The 26,590-nt window shown below is 41.5% G+C and overlaps 1 protein-coding gene across 4 annotated transcripts; it reads right to left on the bottom strand.

Annotated features, from left to right (window-relative positions):
- Positions 1-1,436: 1,436 nt before the first annotated feature.
- On the bottom strand, positions 1,437-26,590 carry LOC125745942 (hyaluronan and proteoglycan link protein 1-like). Of its 4 annotated transcripts, none has more exons than XM_049019271.1 (5): positions 26,572-26,590; positions 11,679-11,807; positions 6,675-7,037; positions 4,799-5,101; positions 1,437-4,241 (listed from the first exon to the last, which is right to left on the bottom strand). In XM_049019271.1, exons 2-5 carry the CDS (start codon positions 11,779-11,781, stop codon positions 3,952-3,954), a joined length of 1,059 nt encoding a protein of 352 aa, XP_048875228.1. In that variant the 5' UTR covers positions 11,782-11,807; positions 26,572-26,590; the 3' UTR covers positions 1,437-3,951. The 4 variants fall into 4 exon arrangements, with proteins under 4 accessions (XP_048875228.1, XP_048875225.1, XP_048875227.1 ...); XM_049019268.1 differs by lacking the exon at positions 26,572-26,590 and adding an exon at positions 24,599-24,739; XM_049019270.1 differs by lacking the exon at positions 26,572-26,590 and adding an exon at positions 19,754-19,778.

A 26,590-nucleotide genomic window follows, 5' to 3' on the forward strand; every position in this document is an offset into this window, starting at 1 on the left:
GAGCATCATAAAAGTGCTTATCGAAGATGGAGGGAGAGGTTGACTGGAAATGTGAAAGACGGCATTTTCATAATTCACAGTTCAGAATCTGTACGACACAAATTACATTCATCTTAGAAATACTTTACCACTTCAACATAGGGTGCTTCACTTAGATCACAATGCAAATAAAGTCAACTAAATCGGCTAACTACACCAGAACTCTTAATGCCTATAGGACTAAATGCAATATACTATAACTTAGCATCATTTCCATTTACATTTAATTTATTTCTTATTAGAAACTATTAGTTCAAAGATTATCAAGTGTATCAAGTAAAAAGTGCCTTGAAGGAGGAAGAGGACACCCATCCATTCAGTCAGGTGTCTAGGTAGCGCTAATAGACAGGAAATGCCTGTGTTGGCTTTTGTTCGACCATGTTTGTCAGGTCATATTATACAGAAAAGACGGGCTTCACTCTCTATCTTTTTGAATTCTCAGAATGCTGGACTATAATTCTGGATCATTTGAATAAACAAACAAGAAAATATCACACTTTGAATAATCGGGTTGATATTTTATTTCTTCCAAAACATCTTTTTGTAGATGCGTTTTGTGCATTTTCACTACTTGGTATTTGATTTTCAGAATCTAGCTTAACCTGTTTGTTTCACTTCTTTTATGGAGGATGAGATAAAACTTGTTATGCTTTGCTTTGGTCTTACTAAGGGGTAGGAGTGTCCTAAAGTAAGAAATGCAAAACATAATTGAAGAGTGACTATCCACACACATTTACATCATACAACATAACTGAGCAGAAATACAATGTAAAATATGAAGATTCCAGGATTACAATAGAAATGGCAAAAAAAAATAAATCACTGGCTGTTCCAGGCATTTTACCAAGAAATTCTACCTGTCACATTTTTCTATAGTTTACACAGGTAGCATGGAAAGACCATGATGAATGTATTACTGACCAAATTTCTAGCCATCTGAGAGACAACAAGCATAACTTAGTTATCCCATTGTTACAATGGCTTGTTAGTTTTCAGCTCCATGCATTTGATAAAAAAAATAACCTGAAAATTCCGTAACCCCAGATCCCCAATGATTGGTTCTGGGGTAAATCTGTTACACAGAATTGATGTTGAAGCCAGTAACACATCAGCCGTATTGTACACAGCAGGTTTATGTACCTGGTTATCCAGAACTCTACAAAATCAAACTGACATTTCTATTTTTGGGTAAGTGAACAATGCTTGTAGCACATTTCTCAATGGATTGTCGAGTTCCTGCACTGGCTAACAATCCAGACAGGTGCTCGGCTACGTGCATCACCTCCTCAGTCATTCTGCATTGGTCAGCTTGTGCATGAGCTGCAGGGAACCAAAGGCGGGAAAATTACAGCGTAAAAACATTTGTTTTCCAAGACGACTAATGAAAAACCAGTTGCTCTTTTCCAATTGTTTTATTTTAATCTTGGCTTTGGGTCATAAACATTTTTACATAAATACAAACAGTATTTCTGTTGAGTATGTTTTATGTATATAAACTTAGGGGGGAGGGGTGTTAATACTTTGCATCATTGTGGCATTATGCCGTCGGTTTTTTTGGGATATGTCACAAAATCAAGTGAACAAGTCATTTGAACTCTGCTTACATAATTACCAAATGCAGAAAAAAAAGAAAAATGTAACAACATGGATTGTCTTTAGTGTTTAATGCCTCTGACATTCATCCAATTCTAATGGTTCGATACAGAGCAAACACTGATCTATTCTGTCTGCGTTTGTAGTGACTAAATAAAAAATAATAAGAGGGAAATGTTAATTTATCAGACTGAAACTGTGTAATTCACAGTATTTTGAAGCACAGATAACATTTAAAAAGTTCAATAAAGTATTGATTGGATTATAACATTTTCCAGGCTAACTTTATATAACACTGTCTCTGTCCAGCAGTTGTTTGTGGTAACTGCCCTGAGTAAATTTACAATTTGTAAGAATTTTGCACTATAATTGTTACTCCCTTCATAGAAATTAAAAATATATAGCTATATATTACAGGAAAGCTACTCAGAGTTAACTTGATACTTTTAAGGGGGCAAGTGCTCCTCTGTTTTTGTGTACAGAAATAAAGGAGGAATGCTTTGCTATATATATTCTCATTGTCTTTTTCATTACTTTTAAAGCTGATGAATGACCATTGACAAAACCGCTGAGAGGAATGCTAAACTGGCCCTTGAACTGTTCCCTGCAGTACTCCTGTCGCTTACGGTCTGAACATGAAACATTTTAAATCCTCAAATGAAGGGCAAATTTCAAAAACTCACGTCGCGTGAATTGTGAATCTTGGTAATTTAGCATAAGTTCCTTGTTGGATTACGTGAGGACTGAGTAAGTTTTTTTTCCCCAGTACTGCAACGAGGAAGCCTTCTTTAGGTCGTTGGTATCTCATCTCAAAAACATGGAGTGAGTTTTGGACATTGGCTCTTCAGCTGATTTTATCTGATCTCGAGTGAAACGGAGAAGCCCATTCCTATGTTCTTGTGCCAGTTTCCCTGCCAGCACGAAAAGGCCGCGGTTGTACTTGGCAGTCATTGGGTCGTGTAAGATCACTCGTTAGCAACAGGTTGCTCGTGAATACAGCACTGTGCAGAGGTCTAGAGTTAGAGGCAGGCGTTTATGTGTTTACACGTCGGACGCAAAGTTCTGACTGGCAGGGAAACTTTGGCCAGCAACTATGAACATGGCTATTGAATGCTAAGTAGTAATTCTTCTTTATTACTGTTTTAGTGACCATTTAGTGCATCTTAACTATACTGGGAGTCAAACAGCCCTGGAAAAACTTAAAAAATATATATCATTTGAGGAAAGTAAGAAGTTACGAACTGCCTGTATCTAATAGTTTAACTACTTAAAACATATAAGAAATATGGTAGTATTGTGTTATCCTATTTAAAAAATGCACGTAGCTAATCAACATTGTTTACGGCTTGTTGTATGATCACCCAAAGGTTAAAGAAAAATGGCAGTTTGGTCCACATACATAATTCCATATTTCTGACAAAATACTCAAATATACGATAAAAGTACATTATACCATGTAGCACCCTGCAAAGATGATGGGTCAAAGAGAGCAAATGTGTCTGGTATTTATTGTACTTGGTTTACAAACAAGTCCAAAGACCTAACAGTAAAAATTAATGTTGCACTCTGGAATAACTGCACATTCAATCTGATGACTGATCCTTAATCAGGCCATAGTTTACATCCATACATTGATTTTTTTTTTTTGTAAAAGCTTGTCATATTCAGGGTGGCGGGGGGGGGGGGGGGGGGGTCCAGAGCCGATCCCGGAGGCTCTGGGCGCAAGGCAGGGAACAACCGAGGGTGGGGCGCCAACCCATCGCATGGTGCTATAGTATATATTTGTGCAAAAAGAATCAACACTGGGCATTTTATTTACCATTTCTAGCCTTTCTTTTCCAAAACAAAAGACTACGCTAAAAGTATCAGATCAGACTTTGAGAAGCTTTACTGTTTTGTTTTTTTATATCAGTCCCAACAATCTTTTCAAGCTATCGCATGCCAAACCAATTAACGGTAAAGTATTGTAATAGCAATGAGGCGGCAATAATTTTCCCTTTTGCCCACCCACCTCTGCTAACAAGCTATTTTATAGACTCCCACATAAAATTACATTTAAAATATTTGTGAATGATTAACAATGAGATAACATTTGTTTCAACTTACAAAAAAACGTTTGTTATTGTATGAAAGTGATCCTTTTGTAATTTGTTTTGTCTAGCACAATAAAAAAAAAATCACAGTTTGAATGTGTTTGTACTACTTAAGAGTAACTCCCACATATTTATTATTTTTGTCTTTTGTTTTAATAAGGTGAAAACCGTTCTCGATTGTGTGTGTGTGTATATATGTGTGTGTGTGTGTGTCTTCTCTCCCAACTCAGTTGGATGCCTTGAAGCAATAGACGCCATACAGCTTCTGCTTCTTGTCAGGGAAGCCGACGTAGCGCACCGCGGCCTCTGTGGGACTGCAACGCCTCCGCGGGCGAGAGATGGGATAGCGCACACTCCCATCAGCCAGCCAGCCTGCGTCGCAGCGGTCATAGCCCAGCAGCTTCCATGCCGAGTACATCTGTCCCACCTTGGCGATCTCGGCGCCGTCCTTCCGGCACGCCTGCACAGCTTCGCTGTATGTCAGCTTGGTGGGGTGTATCAAGTAGTAGAAGCGCCCTAAAGGAGGAAGAGGACAAGCACATTCATTCGGGTGCCTAGCGAACGCTAACGAACAGGAAATCACACGAGTGCGGTCGTTCGGCCATGTTTGTTTGGTCATATAAACCATTTTCACGATCTGGTATTTCATTTTCAGAATCTAGCATAATTTTGAAGTTTCACTTCTTTATAAAAGATGAGAAGAAAAACTTCTTATGCTTTGCTTGGGTTGTACTAAGGGGTAGGAGTGTCTAAGGAAGAAACACAAAAAAAACTGTCAGCCTGAGTGTCGGCATTAGGCAGGGCAAGACATGAGTGAACAGTGTCTGTCCGTATGCATATATACCATACAATCCGCTCTGGGTACTTTATCCAGCCAATTTGTTAATTAAAAATTACTTAAACGAGGACAAACAGCAAGGATCACGGACACACGACCACGAGCATGTCATTGGGACTCCTGAAGACCCAAACAGCATACTGACTTCTACTTCATGGCACTAAAGAATTATAATACAACTACTTTGACAAAGTGACTCCCTTTGTGTATAAGACTAGGACAATAAAAGAGTCACCTTTGAAATTGGACGTGAAGCAGAAGACGTCATAGTGACTCTTCTCCTTGTCCCGCAGGCCGTAGTTACGCACTCCCGGAACGGTGTCTTTGCCTCCGCAGGGTTCTCGGGGTTGGGTGATGGGGTACTGTACAGAACCGTCGTTTAGCCAGCCCGCGTTGCACCAATCCAGACCCCCTCTCCAGGCGTCATACAGCTGATCGAAAGAGGCCACTGCGGCATCCTGCTCCCGGCAGGCTTTCTCGGCGTCGTGGAAGTTCAGGTTGTAGCGGCCCAAGCGTGGAAAGTAAGGGAAAACAATCCCTGAAAGAAATGCAAAAGTTGCTCCAATATCCAGAATTTATATTGTCGCGGACATGTACTTCTGTTAACTTCTGTGTACGTGTAATAATCATGTCAGTGGGATTACGCTCTCTTGCGCTAAATAAATATATTTCCGACAAAATTACAAAATGCTTTGTTTACCAGCGGAAACAAAAGGTGCATAAATAGTAGATGGTGGTACAGGCAGCAGAAACTTCATACATATATACATATTCAATGGGGGATTGTTTCTAATATTTAATGTCAATAAAAATAATGAAATTTAATTTACTGCAGTTTGACATTTGTAAGTTTGACATTTATTAAATCTAATTATAGATCCTTAACCCTGTAACCCCGACCAGCATAAGCAGTTGAAATATGGATGCAGATGTTTAATGCATTTTATGTTCATTAAAATTATATTAGGAGTGCTGACTGTTTCAGTCGTCTGTACATTACACCGAAGGTAGCTAAAGCGGGCAGTGAATGAAACGAACAAAAGGATTGTTAATTTAAAAGATTTGTTCAAAAAGAACAAATTGTTCATAACTGACACAAGTAAATCTATAAATCCAGAGAGAGAGCATGTACCACAGACACAGAGTCTAGGCAGAATGTGAGCTGCCGTCTCTGAAAATGTGGGCTGTACACGGCACACATATGTTTGTTATGTGCCGGTATGATGATATTTGTTAATTATGCACTAAATAAAAGTACACTGTAGCAATTGAAAGCTTGTTAAAGTGGGGACTTTTTGCCAAGGGGGCTCAGGTCATCATCGAAGACGACTGACAAACAGAGAGACGGGAGGGACCTTGATGGTATGTTTGGTAAATCAAGCTGGTGGTTTTTACCGGCTCACTGCGAGTGTGTGTCCATCACAGCTTCCCACGGGAGGCCTTATCATACTCAGAAGCACGTTTTTAACAAATCAGAAACATAAGCTGTATTTAATATTTGTTTCCCCCCCCACCCCACACCGTAGAATTGATTCTTCTGACTGGAAATGAGCCAAGGTTTGCAGTGTAATGAAGTTCACTGGCCTGTCAGGCGGCAAACCCATGTCTCTGCAGTAAGTCAGAGCCCATGCCGCAATCAAGAATAACAACGAATTGACGAGAATCACATTTAGACAGTGAAAATCCCGTCTTTAAACTGACTGCCAGTGCTTGAGAAACGCCAAATTGCAGCAGTGTGACAGATGAGATATTAATATTATAAAAATAAATAAGACTGCTGGAATTTGCCTTAGCTTGGCGTCTGTCAGAACACCGACGTCACTCATACTCTGGGCTAACAACAGCGGTCCTGCCAGCCAGAGAAAGAAACCTCAAGTATTATTATTGGCTTTTTAACATTTAGTCTCAAACAACCCAGCTTTAAATCACCCTGCTTTAGGTGTCTGGTTATACATATACAGCACATATATATCTACAAAACTGGTCAAAATGATGCGATATGGCTTTCAGAAAGAATATTAAATACTATATACGAAGTACATATAAAGTAAAACATTACACCAAAACAGTGTCTATAGTGTGTGAGATATTAATAACTAGAGGGTAAGTACCTTGCAAATCCAGTGTCACGACTCCGGTATTGTCTTCCAGTCCATCGATGACCTCGCACTTGTATTTTCCATAGTCCTCCAGCGTGATCTCAGTGATGACCAGTGAGGCGTCGCCCTCTGCTGCCCCCTGCAGGTGGACGCGGCCGTGGAAGCTTCCGTAGCTCTTCTTGTGGTAGCCCATGGCCACGAAGACGTCGATCTCTTTCAGGTAGTCCGAGGTCAGCTTAGTCCACTTAACCCGCAGCTTGGGGTTGGGGGGCAGGGCAGGGTCTCGCATGAATTTGCACGGCAGTGTGGCGTTGCTGCCGCGATGGGAGACCACTCTGGCCTGCTCCGTCACTACAGACAGACGAGGCCCATTTTCTGGAAATGTAATACGCGAGGATTATGGTCGATTTACGTATATGTACAGAATGCTCCTTACAAAAGCCAAGAACGCACAGCTATAAACCCTCTGATTGGGATTATTAGTGGCTTATTCATTTTTTAAGATGCTGTATACAATTATAATCCTATGGTTTTTATATGGCTTTTTATTTGATGCATAAACTTTGATTACCTTGTTTAAAGGTACAATAGCATTTTCTTACAGGGATTTCAACAAACAACTATGCAGTTGGTTCTAATGTATAACAGCAGGAGATCAATCATGTGTATGCACAGTCTGAATGTTATTTGAATACAGGCGGTCCCCAGGTTACAAATGAGATCCGTTCCCTGTGTCCATCTTTAAGTTGATTTTGTAGGCAAGTCATAAAAACAACATTTCAGTACATAATAATAATTATACATTAATGATCAAAGTAACTACGTACTGTTCTGCCCCTAGAGCCTATGGACCGCTGAAGCCGCGCAATGTCTTCACGAGCGTCACAAAATAGTGCGTGCTTTCGTTATTAGGAACCATTGTATTTAACCCGAATTATTAATATAATAGGCTTCATGGCAGTCCGATCATAAGTAACAGTTGTCATATGTCTGACGGTCTTAACTGCATTACTGTCTGTACATGATTTGGAGAAAATATATGAAATGTGAAAAATGCTGACTAAACAAAAAAACTCCACATATTCTAGTAGCAACCTGGTAGCTTTAAAGAGGCTCATTCCAGGCTCGTCATAATTCCCTGGTTTTCTTCCTCACCGATAACTGTCTAGTCTGGAGTTGGATCCCTGTGCTGACCACCGGAAGGTTGCAGCTTTACTATCTGTAAACTATAATATTGCCACATTTTAAAGGCACTTTTCTTTCCCTAGGACAGTGCAATAAAGTACATCCATTTAAATTTAATACCCAAAATGCAAGCCAAAATATTTTATTTTTATTTTTTTTACATCACAGTTTAAATATTCCTTTGGGAACTATCACTGACACTTCAGTGCTGATTAAATTTAGCTTCTCCAGTGATTTATTTCTGGTATAAATGTAAGTCAGCTGGCCTCTTTTGTAAATTATTTAATCGCAGCTGAAAACTGTTGAAAAGTGGATGACTCACACGCAGAGGACTTATTTTTAAACTTGTGTAGTTTCTGTCGGACATTTACTTTCTGACTGATCTTTACTTACAGATTTGTACAGGATGTTGCGTTTTCGTATTTAATATGTAATTGTACTTGCATGAAGTACAACTACTTCGTGTCAACACCTCAAGGAGCTTAAAACAGACCCAGCTACTGTTTATGAACTGTATACAGGTTCTAAATCATCTTTTATTTTATTGCCAGCAAGTAAAAATAAGCAGCGAAGGAGTATAAACCACATAAAGCGTTCAAGCTCTCTGAGAGCTTTAGCCAAACTCCTGACATGTTAATTTGGTGCATCGAGAGCATAATCTTTGACATTGTATCATAATCTTCCTGAGTTATGACTCTGCCTTCAGCGAGTGGAACACATAGTGAGCATTTACATTTATGGAAAAACACACCTCCAACCATTCAGCCGAGCATGTGGCTGTCAAACAGCTGGCCTGTTCTCACAGCATTGCTATCATTCTCCGCAGATCTCAGCTCAGTCCACGAGCAACTGTGACCCCCATGTCAAACGTGCTTCCAGTAACCGTTCTGGGGGGGTTTTGTACTTAAGCGCTGTATTGCAAACCCCACTTGGGAAAAAAATAATAAAGCAAAATATGCATCAGGAGACGTTATGAACTCGGTGGCTCCATAGAACTTTGCTTCCATCCTCCTCAGCTTCTACAAGCACTTGGGTCTCCACAATGATTAAAACGTACGATTTCTTAGGCTTCTCCGGCTTATTTTAAATAAACTCTGCTTTGTTAACTTAAATTACACATCTGTTCTTGGAATGTTTAACGCAACGTTGCCAGTTATTTCCAAAATTACAATGCTAACTCCAGCTTGCGAGACGTGACGTTTACTTGGACGCTTATCAAGTAAAGCACCTTTAAATTTCCCCAGCTGGATGCTCTTTTTTTGTTTTTTTACAGAGGCCAACAAAAAGTCTGGTATAAAACCAACAGGCGGCTCCTTCAACATCTGACCTCTTACTTAAAAGCCCTCATAGAGCTTTATTTAAAACTTAAGACCCTTAATGTTAATTTCAATCATTTGCAGCACAAAACCTACAGGCCCATCATAAAGAACCGCAGTAAAGAACAGGAAAGGTTCAAAGAGCTCCACACAGCGTGTTAATTCTTCTGCAAGATTCGCAAGCCTCAGCAGTTTGGGTGGATTTTTCCCCCCCAAGCAGTTTACAGTGGTTCTCCTGCTACTTCGCCAGAGCAATTGTGTGCAGTCACACAAAGCACCTGACCGACGCTTTCCCCTCCGCATGCAGCTATTTCATGTGTCCAGCATTCAGAGAGAGCAGCAGCAGAGCTACAGCTGACTTAAAGCGATGCGATGCAGAGAGGCTTCGTCTCCGAGTGGGGATTCACTAAACCGTTTAAGCTGCCACCACGTGTACTGTTACGATTCTATATCTCGTGCTGCGGATGACAGTCACAATCACTGCCGTTTACCTTTTAGAATAACCCGCATGTGACGTTTCCTTTTCATGTGGCAGAAAAGAAAAATATAACTCAAGCTGCTTTTTAATCATCACATACACCGCAAGAAATCTGAATACTAAAGAGTAAGGCTCCTGGCTTGCCACCGTCTCCTGGGCATGCTCAGTTGTGCTGCCATTTCTCAGACTGCACAATGTCAGTCAAGAATCACACAGCATGGAATCCACAGTATTATGAAGTGCGGTGTTGAATACCGCGGCCCGTCTTTCTCTTAGAGATCCTTAACTATCCTAACGACTACATTTGAGCGAATAATGAAACGTCTTAAATGTGTTTCCTGTGCTTGCGTGATGGAACTGAATGCGCCGCAGAGGCATGCAGGCAGCTGACAGGGTGAGCCACTCACTGCACCTGTACCCCATCACCCCTCCCCACAAGTCTGAATACTGCTCAGCTCTTGGATCTAGAACATTCTCTAGAACCTCTCTGACTTAGTTTTCTCCCTCTTTCATTAAACCTTCTCCTAGGCAGGTCCCTGCACCTGTTAATTGTCTTAATCAAATCACGAGCTATCATGTTTTTTTTCCCCACATATTTACATTCCTCATATTTTTACCAGTTCATCCCCAAACACTCCAGACATGATTACTGCCTTTGCAGCAAATCCTCAAGGTCAAATATTAGTATTATTTGTTTTTGAGCTGGTTTGATTCATACTACATCACATAATAATGTCTGACATGATATTATCATTCTTCTAATGAACAATGTAAGTATAACCAAATACATTTCTATTGTGATGTTATCGTAATTTTTTTTTCCACAAAATATAATTTCGGACCTTGTTTTTAGCTGTCTAATTTTATCAATAATATTATGGTGCGATAAACTGCTTGTCAGTGACCTTCCATCTCAAATTGGTAACTAGATACATTAAGTGTGACCTGTCCATTTATGTCTCATTGTTTTATATGGCTTGATATCTTATTGTTTTCATCTATGTAACTTAGACACCTAAATACTGGTACCTAACCAATATACCTCCTGCATCCATTTATCTTTCTACTAAATCAAATAATAGATATACTGTATACACATAAGTGACTGATGTTATTCAAGGACCAAATCTGGACTTTAGTGACATTTGCTACTGAAATATGTAATTTTATAATTTAGTGAGAAACCACAGACATTGAGCTATTTTGACGTTTTATTTTTGTTTTTCAAGCATTTTCAAAACAAGAAGAGGAGACGAGAGAAGGTTTGCCCAAAAGGTCCTTCACTTAATCAATTATTTGGTTTGTTGGGAAAACCTTGTGTCACTTGGAAAGTTAAAACCACATTGGAGTGCAGCCCACTGGGATATCAGATGCATGATGTAAAGCTGAGTTCTTGGGAAGAAAATGCACCTATAGATTCAAATAGGACTCAAAGCTTGATATATCAAGGTTCTAAAAATGCAGAATGGACACAAGCACACATACTGCCAGACTAACATTACATTTTCTCTCTCAAAGAAAGCACGTCAGTCAAGAATGACACACATACACAAATGAAGTCCATCAGGGCATGGAACAGAACCATGTGATCATTACTGGATTCACCTTGTCGTTCAAAATCTCCCTCGATGACGTATGACACTGCTTGTGAGTAGCAATGTAAACGCTTTTCTTAGGCCAGGAAGATTAAGGCGGCAGATAAATTGCTAAATTTAACAATTAAGTCTCAGGCCATGCATGTGATGACCACAGATGTGCGAGACTCATGAATTATTCAAGTTGTGGTTTTATTACTTAACACTAATCTGCTAAACACGTGGCCCATAGGACACCTTACATGCAAATGGAGAGTCTTGCCTTTTAACAAGATGAAAGCCAAACAGATTACACAGGGCCAAGGAATCGTGACCCAAATCTTATCAGCCCAGAACTGTAGTCGAGTGGCAAGATGACATGAAGCAGGGAGACGCGGAGTGACACATGCCACAGAGGGGCTCCACCAGCGGCAGGAGCCTGCCGCTCTCCACCTTCTCCTACCTGAGATGTAGATGGGCTTGTAGTGCTCGCTGTCGCCGTTTGTGTGGTCGACGCTTTCGGCCAGGCCCAGGGAAATGAAGGCGAAGAGCAGCAATGGGTTCATTGTTATAGCACCAGGGGACCTGTTCACTAAAAAAAAAAAAGAGGGGGTGTTGATAAAAGAATTCTGACTGCGTCGTTTTGGCTCCAAGGAATGCCCTCATTAAAAGTATAAAGCCCCCCGGGGGACGAGACCATGTCGTCTATGATGTCCATATGGGGCACAATTTACTACAGCAACACCTACGCGCTCCCCCCCCCCCCCAAATGAACCCCCCACCTCCGCACATCCTGACATTTATAATCTGCGGCAGCCTCCTTGAACCAACTGGAAACTGATGCAGTTCCGTCAGTGCCCTTCAGTGTCGGTGCGACACTTCAACACAGACAGGAAAAACCTGGAGAAACGGCTGGAGAAATGGCCCAGAAAGCAGAACGCTGCTGAAAATAGCGGCGTGGTACTTATCAGAGACATCGCGCCGTTTGGCGGATATCTGAACTGACGTGCTTATGGCCCAGATACAGCCTTGGGGCCAGACGCTCTGAAACCCTAAATGATGATAATCACACTGATAAAGTAACGACATGCTCCTTGAGCCACTTTTAAAAGCCAGGCAAACTTTGCACACTACACCTCGCAGCACGCCGTGTCCCAAATAAGGCACCATCCCTCCCGCCCCCCCCCCCCCCCCCTTTTCAAACCAGCATCCATTTACGGGCAAAAACGAGTGACTTACCATCTTAAGAAGTGTTCGCGCCGGGTTCGAGAGTTGTGTGGAGAGCCATGCACAAACTAGGTTGGATTTGGATTTGGGGGCTTAACGCTGCAGTCGCCCTGATTGATTTTTCATTCATTTCTGAGCAGAATGCTGACGCACTGGCACAGTCTGCCAGGTAATGCTTCTGCAGTCAGCACATTGGCGGGCGCTGCAGAGTATCCCTTGTCCTGCCTCCCTCTCTCTCTCTCTCTCTCTCTCTCTCCCCCTCCCCCTCAAGCCTACAAATGCTAATTACGTGAACAGGGAGATCCCAACTCCCAGTAAGACAAGGTGAGGTGCCCTTCCCTCTTGAGAGAGATTCGGCACACGCTGACAGAATCTCCCCAAAAACTGATGCAGCAAGTCCAGGGTGGAAGGGGGGGGGGGGTTTACTGGGGGTGGGGGTTGCTGCATCCTGGTCACCATGCAGTTGGAACGATGCAGTCTCAGCCCTTTTATCAACACACTGACATGCAACATTAGGCAGAGGGACTAGGAGGTGACTGCACAGATTAGCAGTATTAAAAATCAGTCTCCCCCAGGGTTACTTTATGGCAGCTGTTACTGCTGTAGGAGTTTATAATCTGTCCCCCCTGCCCAATGGCGGCAGCTTTAACAAGTCTTTGTCAAACAGGAGTCCTCCATCGAGTTAGACGCTCAGGGAATAAGGCACTATAGTTCACTGGCATTTCTCAAATGGTGTAAACTATTAGGACATAAAATGGCTGTGCAGTATAAGTGCAGTGTTATCACCTTAAGGACTTAAGGGGTTAACGGCAGGGCTGCTGTTTAAAACGTGCTGCAGAGATAGGCTGTTTTCTCTCCGTCTTCGCACGCTACAGTTGCTCACACACACCTGAAAAGCCAAGCTTCCTGCAGCCCGAACTTCCTGCGGAGGGAAATAGGTAAAAGACGGAAGTGAACGTATTCACACGTCCTGTGTTTTTTAAGCACAGGAGCAGCTGCAGCTCCTTGAATATCTGCTGAGGGAAATGTCACTCCTCAACGGGTCCCAAACAGCTGCCAGATGCTCTTAGCGACAAAACATGCTGTAAACAATTCCCAAATTGCCGTGTCAGGTCAACAGGCCACTCCCACTGACACCTGGGGGGACGCAATCCACCTGGGACACAAAACGCTGACTTTGCACGTTTTGTTCCAGAGATATTTTTTTCTATTTCAAAAAAGTGAGAAGGACAAGTTTTATTGGAACTAATGAAAAAATCAGTTTGCAAGCAAACATGTTCATAGATAGTGGCTTGTGGACTTCAGGAGGTACAGCGAATGTAAAAACAACTAATAGGGGCACATATGTTTAGCAGACCCATCCAAAGTGGCATGCAGTTGAGAAAGCAGAATTAGTCAGTCCCTGGAGAAACCAGGGTTAAGGGCCTGGCTCAAGAGCCCAATGGTGAAATCACTTTGTAGAGTGTGGGATTTGCCCCAGCGACCTTCTGATCAAAGGAACAGTATCCGATCCCACAGAGAAACACACACATCAGATCTTTAGGAGTCACAGCGGAGAAGATTGAGCAAGTTGGCTGTCTGTGATTTTGTCAGTCATTCCAATATTATGACAAAACGTTGTTTGCTTAACACAAATAATTCTCGTTAAATTAGGTCAGAACTTCAGAGGTGGCTAAAGTAAACAGTCAATGAATTTGCTTAAACAGGCTATCGATGAGTCTGGCGGGATGCACGCATCGACCGTTTGACAGAGAGGTCGCCTGACACATAAGCACGGTGTAATAACTGAGATCTGCACTTATTACGGATCAGTCACAAGCACAGCTATTCACTGTCGCTATCAACATGCTGAGACTGTACCCAAAAGTCAGCCTAGCTAGACACAGAAAAGCCCTGAATGGGACTTAAACCTGCAGCATTCAGGTAACACGCAAGCTGCACATCGAGGCTTTAAACCTTTTTATTTATTTTTTTGAAAGCCTGTAAGTATTTAAAATCAGCTCTGCTCTTAAAATGCTACAGCCCAGTACCAATAAAATAAATAAATAAATGTGCTTCATGACAACATATAGTTGGAACAGATTCCAATGTCTTTAGTATAATTGCTTCAAAACTACATAGTTGAAAAGTAACCTCACTGGTGTTTTCATTACAATGCATAATAATGTTAGGAATATTATCAGCCTGCACTTGGGTCCTTCTCCCCAAAGCCATGTATTGCAGCAAAGCTTACAGTACTGTGGTTCTTTTAAGAAAATCTGTCCTGGAAATCAGCTCATATTAGCCATGCTTACTGTGAGAAGGCACAGAATTCACTGCAACCCCAGGCAGCTCTGCTGTTCCGAAAGGTCATACGGACTCTTGTGTAAGGAAAGAGCAGGACAAAAAAAACGAACAAAAAAAGTCTGGTACCATCCCTTACTAACACTGACAGACTCCATGATCATTTTGACCTCTGACCTCGTATTTGCTGAACTCCCATCATTCTCCAATAAAGCGCGGCAGTGCTAAAGCAACACAGACGGTCACAGAGTAACAAAAACAGGTAGATGGGTCATTCGGCTTGCATTGCTTCATGCGTGATAGCAGCATTCTGTGAGAAAACGACACATCGCCTCCTTCGGATCTGGCCCGAGTTCTCGATTCTTTGGCATCAAAGCCACTGAACTCAGCCCTAATTTCACAAGAGGCTGCGTTGCTTTGTCACTCCTGGCAAGTCTGTTGTTCTGAATCTGCAACTGTGGGAATGAATACAATCAATTTGTTTCCCCCCCTTCTTACTGTCATCCCCTCTCACTTCAGTTTGACTCGTGTAAATCTTTATTCTTTGTTACGGAAGAAGTGAGCATTTAACTATCATTTCCTGCTCAATCTTCAGAGACAAAGCAATTGAGGTTGTGAAGATGCTCTAGCTGGAGCCAGGCTAGATTTGTCAAGCAGATGTCCAAGGTCCCAGCTTGGAGAAAAAACCCCATTAAAGACCTTGTAAGGGTTGTAAAAATGAACATAGGAGGCCTGAAAATACCTTTTTGTCTTCCATTTTGAGTAAACATGGTGTATTTTATGTGTAAACAAGATCCGTATGTATTAAAGGTAGATGTTCTGTAGATTTAAATGATTATGTGAAACATTTGGAAACAGGAATCTCGGAATTATAAATGCTTAATAAAATGATTGCTTAATGCTGTGCCCCACAAATACTTCCAAGAAGTAATATTGTTAGTATTTTTCCACTTTTCTATGATCCAAATAAAAAATAGTACATCTAAATTTAAGGCATTATAAATCCAAAACAGGCACGTTAAAACTGAATGCAGTGCAACTGTATTTCTTAAAATCCCTGCTTAATAATTAGGCACACTAAGAAATACCTAAATTAGAAACAGCTGTTTTATCAAGCCAAGATTTTCCATAACAGGATGTAAAACCGTATTAAATGTCATGTACCTGCGTCTTTTTGGGGGAACAATGGATTCAGTTGTTTAAGGTATTTTGTATCTTGAGTTGACCTGCCCTACTTGTTGTGGGTTAGGGTTCGGATCTGTGCAGATATTCCAAAGGCAGCAAAGTTAAAATTCTTATTTTTAAAACCTCTACCTATGACATGGGGTTATGCAAGAGGTAAGCCACTGCAATGTGTGGGGTTTATGAAAATAATCAACGACAACTTGATGTAAAGCAGCCCAAATTGGTTCATCCCACTTATAACACGGCTAACGAACAAAAAAAAAAAAATAGAATAAATGGTCACGGTTAATTTTTTCCAGAAGAAAATCATTTCAATTGGCATTGAATAACGTTCCAATGTGCTGTTAAAACGTCCTAAAAGCACAGAATGTCTGGACACTGGAAGCAGTAGGTCTGTCAAATTATGATAGAAAGCATCAACAAACTTGCGTTTTGAAAACCATGGAAAATTATGCTGATAGGAATGACTACTTATTTATGAGTAAAAACAGGTTTTTATATCAACATGTTTAACAAAACATTAGAATACATTAATACATAACTGTTTTTAGGCTGATGGAAGCATCTGTGCAGTGATATGAAAATAATCAGCATCCACGTCACCCTCCACAGTACAACAAAGAGCGAGGCACTAGCTTCAAACTAGCTAGTTTTTACATGCACTTGACTCCCAACCTTATGATCGAACAATAAGTTGGTGCAACCCGCTGCTGGACCAATAAGAGAATAGTATTTACTAAAGCTGTGGTATAAGGACAAGTAATCTTGTGAGGTTTGATATTGACGTGGGACTATTCTTACTAACAGTTTTACAAACAGTTGTACACTGATATTTCAGTAGCATTATTACTGCTGCAGAAGTGACCTGACATTCACAGGGTGGTGGATGAGAACCCGGTTGCCCGATATAAGACTCATGTGATCTGACAGTATTTCCGCAGGCTGCCTCCCTCAGGTCAAAAAACATGCTGTCAGGTGAAATGGGATCTTTAGATTTCCCTTAGTGTGTACGGGTGTGTCTGCGATGTAACAGACCGGCGTTCCAGTCAGTTTCCTTCTTTGTTTCCAGTACTTCCTTGGTTAGATGGCAGCCTCACCAAAACCCAACCCCGGATAAGTTGCTATGGACAACGGAAAGATAGTGCCTACGTTTTAGGCAATAAATCAGATCTTGAAAGCAAACCTGCTATTTTATATGTTACAGTAAAGGAAAACGTCAAACATAACCATCCCTACTGCTTCATGGGAATCATTCAGTGGGGATGATGATTAAGTGCCTGAGTTAGACATATTCTTAAGAATGTCCAACTCCACATCAGGTGGCATGGCGGTTAGGTGGGGAGCACTGTTGTCTCGGACCTCCAGGGTAGGGGGTCTTATCCAGAAAGGGCCGGTCTGTGTGCGGATTGTGTGCATGCTCTCCCTGTGTTGGGCTGGTTTCTTCTGGTTACAATGGTTTGCAGACATGCAGTTAGTGCATCTGGTGTCTCTGATCTGCCTGTAAATTATGACTGCTGGGGGGCATGTGTGCCCTGTGACAGTCTGCCATCCATCCCATCCAGCGTGTCCCCCAGCAGTGTGTCCTAAGCCCACTGACATCCTGACCAGGTAAAGATAGTTACAAGATGGATAGATGAGTAAAAAATCTACATCTGACATGCAACCATTTCCATTTAATTATCCATAATGCAATACTCAACTTTTTTTCATTGTTAAAATCCACATTAAGTATTCACCTACAGTAGCACATTGCAGTTTACAGGTAGGTATATATGGCAACGCTGCCCAGCCCTGCCCCTAGACATCTACCACCCAACAGAGTTTGGGTACAACCCTAATTTGACACACCTGATACTAATAATCAGGCTCTTCAGTAGCATCTCAGTATTAGACTCAGCTATGTTGAAGCTAAGTTAACTCTAATACTGAGATATTACTGAAGGGACTGATTGTCTGTATCAGGTGTGTTAAATTATGGGCAGCCCCAAAGCTCTGTAGGGTGAGGCAAACCTGATGTACAGATATACATTTTGTATTGATATATTTGACAAACATCAACTTTTTTCTGTAATGGCTCACTATAGTGTTTCTCTGTGTTACAATTTGTCCGAGAATTTGGTCTCTTTCACTCCCACAGTTTAGTCCAGTCCTCTGAGACACACAGGATCCTATGACACTTTGTCTCTAGTGCTTGGTTACAGAGTAACTCCAATGGTTCACTGAAGAAAATAAGACTCCTCCCATAAAAAAATGCATCCCATATTTGTGTTTCAAATTCTTGTGTGAATGTTCTAGTGCAGTTACCGTAACTGTATATCCATCCATCCATCCATCCATTTTCCAAACCGCTTATCCTACTGGGTCGCGGGGGGTCCGGAAACAACCCAGGATGCGGGACCAGCCCATCGCAGTAACTGTATATCAGCCTAAGAAATCACTGAGGAAGATGTGAGCAAAAATCTGTTTCCAGATTATTTCTGTCAGCTAGAAGATCTCTTACCTGTAGGCCAACAACACTTTTACAGAAGTTCACTCCTTAGTGAACAAATCCCAGTTCATTTCTGCAGAACTGGTAAACAATCACAAGTCAAAAAGTAATGATGCAAGCTCCGAAACTCAAGGCTCCAGAAACTCCACCTCCCACTTTCGCTGCTGCAAAATTTCAGCGAGTCTCAGTCATCACCCTTGGACCACCAAGAGGGGAAATCGATACAGATATTAAATTCCAATGTAAAAGCTTGTATTTTGCATCAATCAGACACATGGGCACCAGCCAAAAGAGCCCAGAAGACGACAGGCGCTTATTAGTCACTGCTTAAGCTGACAGAAATACCAGCTGCAATGCACAGGAACATAAGCTGGTAACAGCTTGCAGGGAATTACAGAAGTAAGAAGAGATTTCTGATGAGCAGAGGAATGGGGATGCGCTGGGCAGACATTAGGCAGGTTAAACTGCAATGCAGCTGAGCAGGCGCTGGCCTGAAGCCTAAACCTGGAAGAGAGAAAAACTCAGTAACAGCATACAGCTCAGGCTGTTGTTGAATATGAATCTAAGGATGTCGCAGCTATGTGATTGGTTAATAAAGGGGGCGGTGTGCGTTAAGTCTGTGGTGTGCCCATGGTGGAAAGATGCCAGTTCAGAGCCCCTCCGCTTATCTTGAGTAAGGCCCATAATTCCTGATTGCTCTGGGGATCCCGGCTGACCTACGTACTGCGACCCTCTCACTTGTGTGTCTGCATGTCCCACAGAGAGAAAGATGGGGTAGGTGAAACAGACACTCCCCATTTCCCCATGGGTATGAATGAAGTATCACCATTCCATTACATAGTATACTCGTGTAGAAAGGAGTATTTCTCATGAAGTACTAATCATTTAATCATGCATCCACCTTAGGGGGATAATCCCAGGCAGCACAGGGCAGGTGTGCGGGAGCAGTGCCGTCCGCATACTGCTCCCCATCGAAACATACAAAACGCACTTTAAACAGCCTCCGTTGCCATCGCCTTCATCACACCTGAAACAAAAAGCATCGCAGAGAACAATGCCTTTCACAAGGAGTAAGTGTTCACACTTGTGCTAAAGGCTGGAGAGGATTCAAAATGGGCTCAGCCGAGCCAAACAGATACGACATTGTTTTTCACTGCGCACGCCTGACAGTTTTCTGGCTGCCCGTGTACCCCGAGAAACGAACAATCGCGGCTCGCTCTTTAAAAGGAGCTGGACTCTAGCTGGACTTCAGGATGATTAACAATGCGGTCGTGTTCATTTCTCGCCGATTAATGCCTATCATCATTTACACCCAGCAGAGCACAGTGTGTTGCATTCAGCCGCCGTAAGCGTACCTCGATTCATACCTCGATTCGTACCTCGGTTCGTGCCTCGATTCGTGCCACCGGTACCCTGTTTACATCGCCACGCCAAGGCAGCGCAGAGACACACAGCACACAGCTATAGTCCGTCATGCTTTGGCATCTGTGGTCCATCCATGTGTTTATAGGCTGACATCACCAGCGTGCACATTAGCACACGGTCCCTTGGCAGTGCAAACTGAGGCCCCAGAACAGCACATCTCCGTCATTAAGGTGGGGCTACTCCAAGGATCCAGTTACGCGCGTGTCTTGCTTAACATGTGCGCTGCACGTGTGCCAGGAGAAAAAAAAAGATAACAGATAACAGCACGTTGCATTCTTGCATGAGGTATTTACACTTAACAATATAAAATTAGCTGTGAAATTCCCTTGCTTTCCATGCACCCCTGTGTTCCATACAGTAGAGATTTATTAACCCCGTCTAACACTAGTCCCACTCTATTTTACATTTTTCATTATCACAATTAAACATTAGACCATTAAAATACTATTGGATTTACTTTCTAAGTAATTTAATTCATTCTGATGCATTCAAAAATGCAATGCAGTACATGTTTAGTATACCATAAAAGGAAATTCTGGTGTCGGGACTTAATTTAATTAATTAATTTAATAGCTAAATGCACTGCATTGCATGTGCCTAAAATGACGTGCTGTCAGTTGTAATCTGGTTGTAATGTGACAGACATTATTAATTAGCCTAACGACAATAAGGCCTCCCTGCAGCCTATTTCCATAGAGCATCTTTTGTCCTGAGCTGTTTTGTCCTACTTTGTCCTGTCCTACCCTGTTCTGCCATCCTGCCCAGTCCTGTCCTACCCTACCCAGTCCCATCTTGCCCTATCCTACCCTTTCCATTAAAGCGCACATTCCAGAGAGAAGACTTAGCCAGTATCCCTGGAGCAATTGTGGTTAAGGGCCTTGCTAAAGGGCTCAATTGTGACATCACTCTGCCAGCGATGGGATTTGAACCAGCAACCTTACAATCACATGCATGAGTCTTAACCTGCCTCCTTAGAAAAAATGTTATAAAATTAATTATAAATTGATATAAATGTCTTTGCTTTTTTCAGTCGCACTAAAAAACCTTGGTTTTGTGATTAATCGTAAAAAATACGAATAAAGAAAGCTCATTGCCTGATGAAATACCTGGAACACAAGGATGTTTTATGACTGAAACAGAGAGCAGGGGGACTGCCACATCATGGAGCAGGCTTACATTTGTTTAGACAAGCAGTAAGCATGGAAACGTAGCGGTGGATTTACGCGACTTGTATGAGGGTGGTACCCATTCTGAAGCTCTACCGCTTTCACGTTCCGATTCATAGCTTAACACATTAGACTGCATCCTGCGGCTGAAATGATGCGACACTGATTTGGAAATGGCAGCTGGAAGCAAACAGGGTGCCACTTGCTTTCAATCAAGACAAGGTATTCATTGGAGCCCAGTTTGAAAGCTTTTTAGCTTGGCATTTGAAGGCCGAGTTGGAGATATTTTCCCACTGGTGCAAGAAGTGGGTTCACTCCAGTCCATCCACACAGTGCTCATTGAAGCCAGCTCTCGGCGTTTCATCGTCACCCTCACACCACCTTGGCACTCACAAAGAGGTCTCAGTGTGTCCGTGCGTGGTGAACTCACCGCTCTGTAATTGGGCAGTTTTGACTGGCTAACCGCCTGGTTCCTAATCATAGAACGGACCATACCATCCCCTGAGCTTTCTCTTACACCGCCTCCATCGCTGGCCCCCTTGCCGCCGACCAATGGTAACGTCAGACTTTCTGCCTTGAAGCTGGTTTTCAATTCCATTTCAACTAACTGAATAGCCCTTGAACACTACAGTCATCATGGGCAGTATCTTGACAATAATCGGGCTCCTGATATTAGTTAAACATGATGAAAATTCAAACATAATTTCATAAGGGTCCATTACATTCAGTTGTTGTCCAAACAGATTGATTAAAACAGCCAAAAAGTGAACTGGATTGCTTTGTCCAAAGGCACATTTAGAGTGATCTTCATAGTGAACTGCTACAAAACTGCAGAAATATCCGTTACGCACCTTAAAGAATAAGCAATTTTGCCATGCAGTAACAAGTCGATCAATGGAAGAAGGTGTTTAGATTCCATTATATTCCTCAGCCACTGCACCAAAGCCCTTCCACCATGAAGAACTGCCATCAAGAAGAAAAATAATACCATCCCAGTTATCATTGTGGTTCAATAATGAAATCTCACAGGTAGAGGACAACAGGGTCTGATAACTAAAGGAATGTAAATGCTGCCCTGATTTGTCAACAAATTAAATAACACTCAAGATTAGGTTGTACACTATAGCCCTGTAGAATCATACAAAGCAAAGAAATCCCTCACACTCACACTAGTGGGTTCCTGGTTATAATTTCAGTTCGGCAGAACAGCTAGGCATTAACAGCATAATCCAAGCTCCTTTACTGAAATAAACCTTGGGACAAAGCATCTTAGAAAGCACCAGGAGATGTTTCCAGGCGGTGATATCCTCTTACGCGTAGGATGTGTTCCTCCCCCATCATATGGTTAGCCCTTCTCCTGCCCATTCCCCTATCCTGAGGAAGGCCTGAGGCCTGTCCACGGCAGCACGTGGTACTCAGTGCTGGCAAATAGGCCTTGGTCTAGTGACAGATACTATCTTTTTACAGCTGTTGACTTTCAGTATGCTTTCTATTCCCTTTAAGCATTATGTTCCACTCATCCATATGGCACTGCAAGGAAATTACATCTTCAGTAATTGGGCTCACGATCATCTACAATGTATCCCCCCCCCCCCACCTCCAAAAAAAAGACAACAAAGTGGGCAGGGTGCCATTTTGTTGGAGGGTGCTAAAATTACCTGAAACATTCACTCACTATGGGCAATTTAAAGTTACACAACCCAGAGGCAGCACTTAGAGCAAAGGAAGAGGTACACAGAGCAGAACACACGGACTCTGCATTACAAAGAGAATGAAAAAACCTACTGTATATACATAATTCAGGAACTGCACACAAATTCCAGAAAGTTATCACTTCGTCATCCATCCCCCAGTGTCGGTATATAACAAACCTGAAGACCATCCCAGAAATCACATGACATGACAACAACCCTGAGGGAACACCTGCATCCTTCAAAGGGCACCGTAGAGAATTTCCAAAGGAAATTCATGCCAACTTAGGACGTACAAACGGCAACCATTCAGAGCTGTGGCTGGTATCCAACCCACCACACTGAAGATATTACACACGATTCTACAGTGGAAATGAAAAAAAAAAATGTATTAAAATAAGCGTGTACAATAAAAAAAATAATAATAAATGTATGAAATACCGGAGTTATTTTATTATTGGCATCACGGAAAACTAATAAAGTTAGTTGGCTTACAAAGAATATATACTATATATGTAAAACAACAGACCAGGCACATATTTATGTGGATTATAGGATGGGACACAACCGAGGAGACCAACCCAAGTAATAAACACCCATTTATACAGAGTACTTGCACAAATTCCCCCTGATTCACAGTATATAAATTGTTTAATGATTCATACGGGACTGAATGTACCGTTACATTTCTCAATGCCCTACATTCACAGATCTCAAAGATGGAACCCTTAAATTACATTCAGAAGAGCACCAGATTTGTCAACCACATATAACCCTTCCACTTTACGTCAGATTTGGCATAACTGAGGTCACAAATCGGCATCCCAGTCAGATTTTTAACGGCAGACTTCATAAGTATTTTTAGGTCCTGCTTCAAGCCAGTAGATGGCAAACTTAACTCACTTAAGTCCACAAAACGGTTCATTCATGAGATAAATAAAGAAGTGCATTATTAATTTATGCCATAACACAAGCTCTACCGCCAATATTTATTTAGCCAGCTGTTTCCTCCTGTGCCCTTTCAACTGTATAGAAGCGGGCCTTATGTTAGCGCTCACCAAGCCCATTTGCCCAAGACCTAAGGAACATTTTGTCACCATGTAGGTATTACAAGCAACCTTTTCACTCAGCTGTTCTGCGAGCTACACTTTCGGGCTCCTGTGCCGCTAGACAGTCCCATAATTCATGGAATATCCACACAAACACACTGCAGAAACAAGTGGTAAGTTATACTAATAGTGAATAATGATTAGTTTACAAAAAACGACCAGATAAAACATCGGATCCTTTTTCATTGCACCGTAGTAGACTATGCTGCAGTAAACAGACAAATAAAGTATACATTTTATTGGAATCGCAATGACAACATTCTTTTTGATTTATGTTATGTGTATGGAAGTATATGTTAATTACAAAGAGCCACACAACTCCCGCCCCCCAAAAAAAAGAAAGAAAATCAAATTAAATGGGTCCCAGCGGCGATATTTCTTTAAAATACCTAAACTTCACCTATTCAAGAAAAAGGCTGAGTCTACAGCCAGTTGTACTATATCAGACACGCATCTAACATAAACACATGTATTTAACATAAACATCATTTAAAACGTAGTAGTATGTAATAGCCTTAGAAATTATGTCCCAAGTCATGTTTAATAAAGGCTGATGGAAAACAAATACAGTATGATTTTTTTTTCTAAATTGTGATTTTCAAATGAATATTGAGTCGTGAACAACACTGTTCAGTTAGTTATTTGGCATTTAAAACCTTTAGGATATTAGCTACGCCGTATCCAAACACATTAACACATTACAGCAAAAAAATAAAAATAAATGCAATGTACAGTTTTGTCTTTAAAGATATCCTCCTTTAACCCGAAATGAGATCGCTAAGTTTATTATAAGGAGTCGCAGTGCTCACCTTGTGAAAGTTGCGCGTTGAGGGTCAGACTGATCCCAAAAGAAGGCATTGAGTAAGAGGAGAGGTCCTCCTTCCCCACAAACTCGGGGGGGAGGGACCACGTCAGGAGTCAAGCATCAAGAAATTATTATATATATATATATATAAAGAACTGCTCTAACTCATCCCAAACCAGCGGTCCCATTAGGCTCCCAGTAAATTTCACACGCAGATCAATGGCTAACGCATTTTACGATTTCTGTTGCCGTTTCCGACAAGCACATGCCGCTCTAGCGAAATACTACTAAACAGTACGATCTCTCATTAGTCTAATGAAAGGCTGCACTGGGCTATGCGGCCACCGCTATATAGCTGCGGGTGGCGTCTCCACATTATAAGCCCCGATGACAAAATAATGACAAATAAAACCAAACGGTAACTTAATAAAAGGTAAATCGACTTATAATCGGTGACTAGCAAACTAGCAATTATATCACACGTGTTATATATAGCGATCGTGTTTAACTGCAATGGGAGGGGTTTAGTGAAAGTTTAAACCTGCGATTTGTGTGTGTGTGTGTGCGTGCGTGCGTGCGTGTGTGTGTGTATGTGTGTATGTGTGTGTGTTGGGGGGGGGGGGGGGGGGGTTAGGGTGCTTCTGTCGAGTGGAAACTAATTTTGCTATCTCGTGTAGACAACTGTCCCCACCAGATAGCAGATAAAGACAAAAAGCAGGTATCTTACGGACATCCTACCCCAAACAACTTAATCTGCTTTTTGTGTAAAACTTTTTTTGTTTGCTTCCAGTGTTTCATCTGTTTCTGACTATTAGTGCCTTGGGGTTAGAGATATTTAATTACATTAAAAGGGGAATGAACAGGAAGTCCGCACTATTACAGCTGCGCCTAACCTGTATTTCTGGGCTGGAGCGGCACGGAAGAGCTACAGTACATCTATACTGTAGCTGGTGTTACATTAGGTGCAGGAATAATATTCTGGAATAGCCACTATTCTAAAATATTTCATCGGCTATAAAACCACAATTTGCGCACAATTCACGCCATAAAACCATAAAACGATATTTTACAATCCGGATTTAGGAAACATTAAGACTCCGCTGTTCATCTTCTGCAAAAACCGCGGTTGTCTTCCTCGGTTTTCACAGCAAGTGGCACTATTGTCTGTTGAATTCATTTTACCCAGTTATGGGAATAAAACGAAAGAGTAATTTGATTAATTTTAGGCTGGGAATTTTAGCTGTTCTGATTCGCCACAGATGCAGTTTGCGAAATGATATCAAATAGCAATTAATTTATTAAATATATACAATGAATAATAATAAATTAAATTTTATTGGTTTAATAAATTAGGACGGAAAGACCCATTAAAACAGTTAGCAGTTAACCACTGAAAGATCACAGACTAGTAATCTGTCTTTTATACGTAAACGTTTAACTGTTATGTATAGAGTTGCTATAACACGGTGTTAAATGTGCATAACTTATAGTAATCCAGCAAAATGGTTAATACGTGTGGTCATTAAGTATGTTTTTTTTAAAAAAAGTTTTCTCTTTAAACACTTTTAAGTTGATCATGTGTAGGTAACATTTTCCACATATTAACAAGTCGTATCTCCTTACCATACTAGAACTTAATATTGAGTTAGCTTTCATCACTCCATAACATACAACGTGCAGAGTATAGATCTGTTGTTAAACAGTAGTATTGCACAATAAAACATAATTTGCTGCCAAAAAAATCCAACATGTTTTTTTTATTACTATTCTGCAGAACCTGGAAGAAAACGGTTAATTAAAGTTGATTATTATGCATTATTATCCAGGGAACCTGGAACCTGTTTCAGGAAGTACAGGGTGTGAGGGAAGGATGTATCATGCAAACATGGCGAGAACATGCAAGCCTACAACCTGGAGGTTTTGAGAATTTCGCCTGAACCCGGGTGGTGTGTGGCTTTGTAAGTTCGACCTCTGTACCTGCGACAGCACGGGTCCT

This window comes from Brienomyrus brachyistius, chromosome 7 (genome assembly GCF_023856365.1).
Source record: "Brienomyrus brachyistius isolate T26 chromosome 7, BBRACH_0.4, whole genome shotgun sequence".
Lineage (NCBI taxonomy): Eukaryota > Metazoa > Chordata > Actinopteri > Osteoglossiformes > Mormyridae > Brienomyrus > Brienomyrus brachyistius.

What these genes read in the sequence shown, in the direction of transcription:
- LOC125745942 (XM_049019268.1), bottom strand. Translation starts at nt 24,647, where the DNA reads ATGCCTTCTTTTGGGATCAGTCTGACCCTCAACGCGCAACTTTCACAA. An exon ending in CAAGCCCATCTACATCTCAG is followed by an intron (nt 7,038 to 11,678) that starts GTAGGAGAAGGT and finishes TTACATTTCCAG; the next exon opens with AAAATGGGCCTCGTCTGTCT. An exon ending in CGTGACACTGGATTTGCAAG is followed by an intron (nt 5,102 to 6,674) that starts GTACTTACCCTC and finishes CATTTCTTTCAG; the next exon opens with GGATTGTTTTCCCTTACTTT.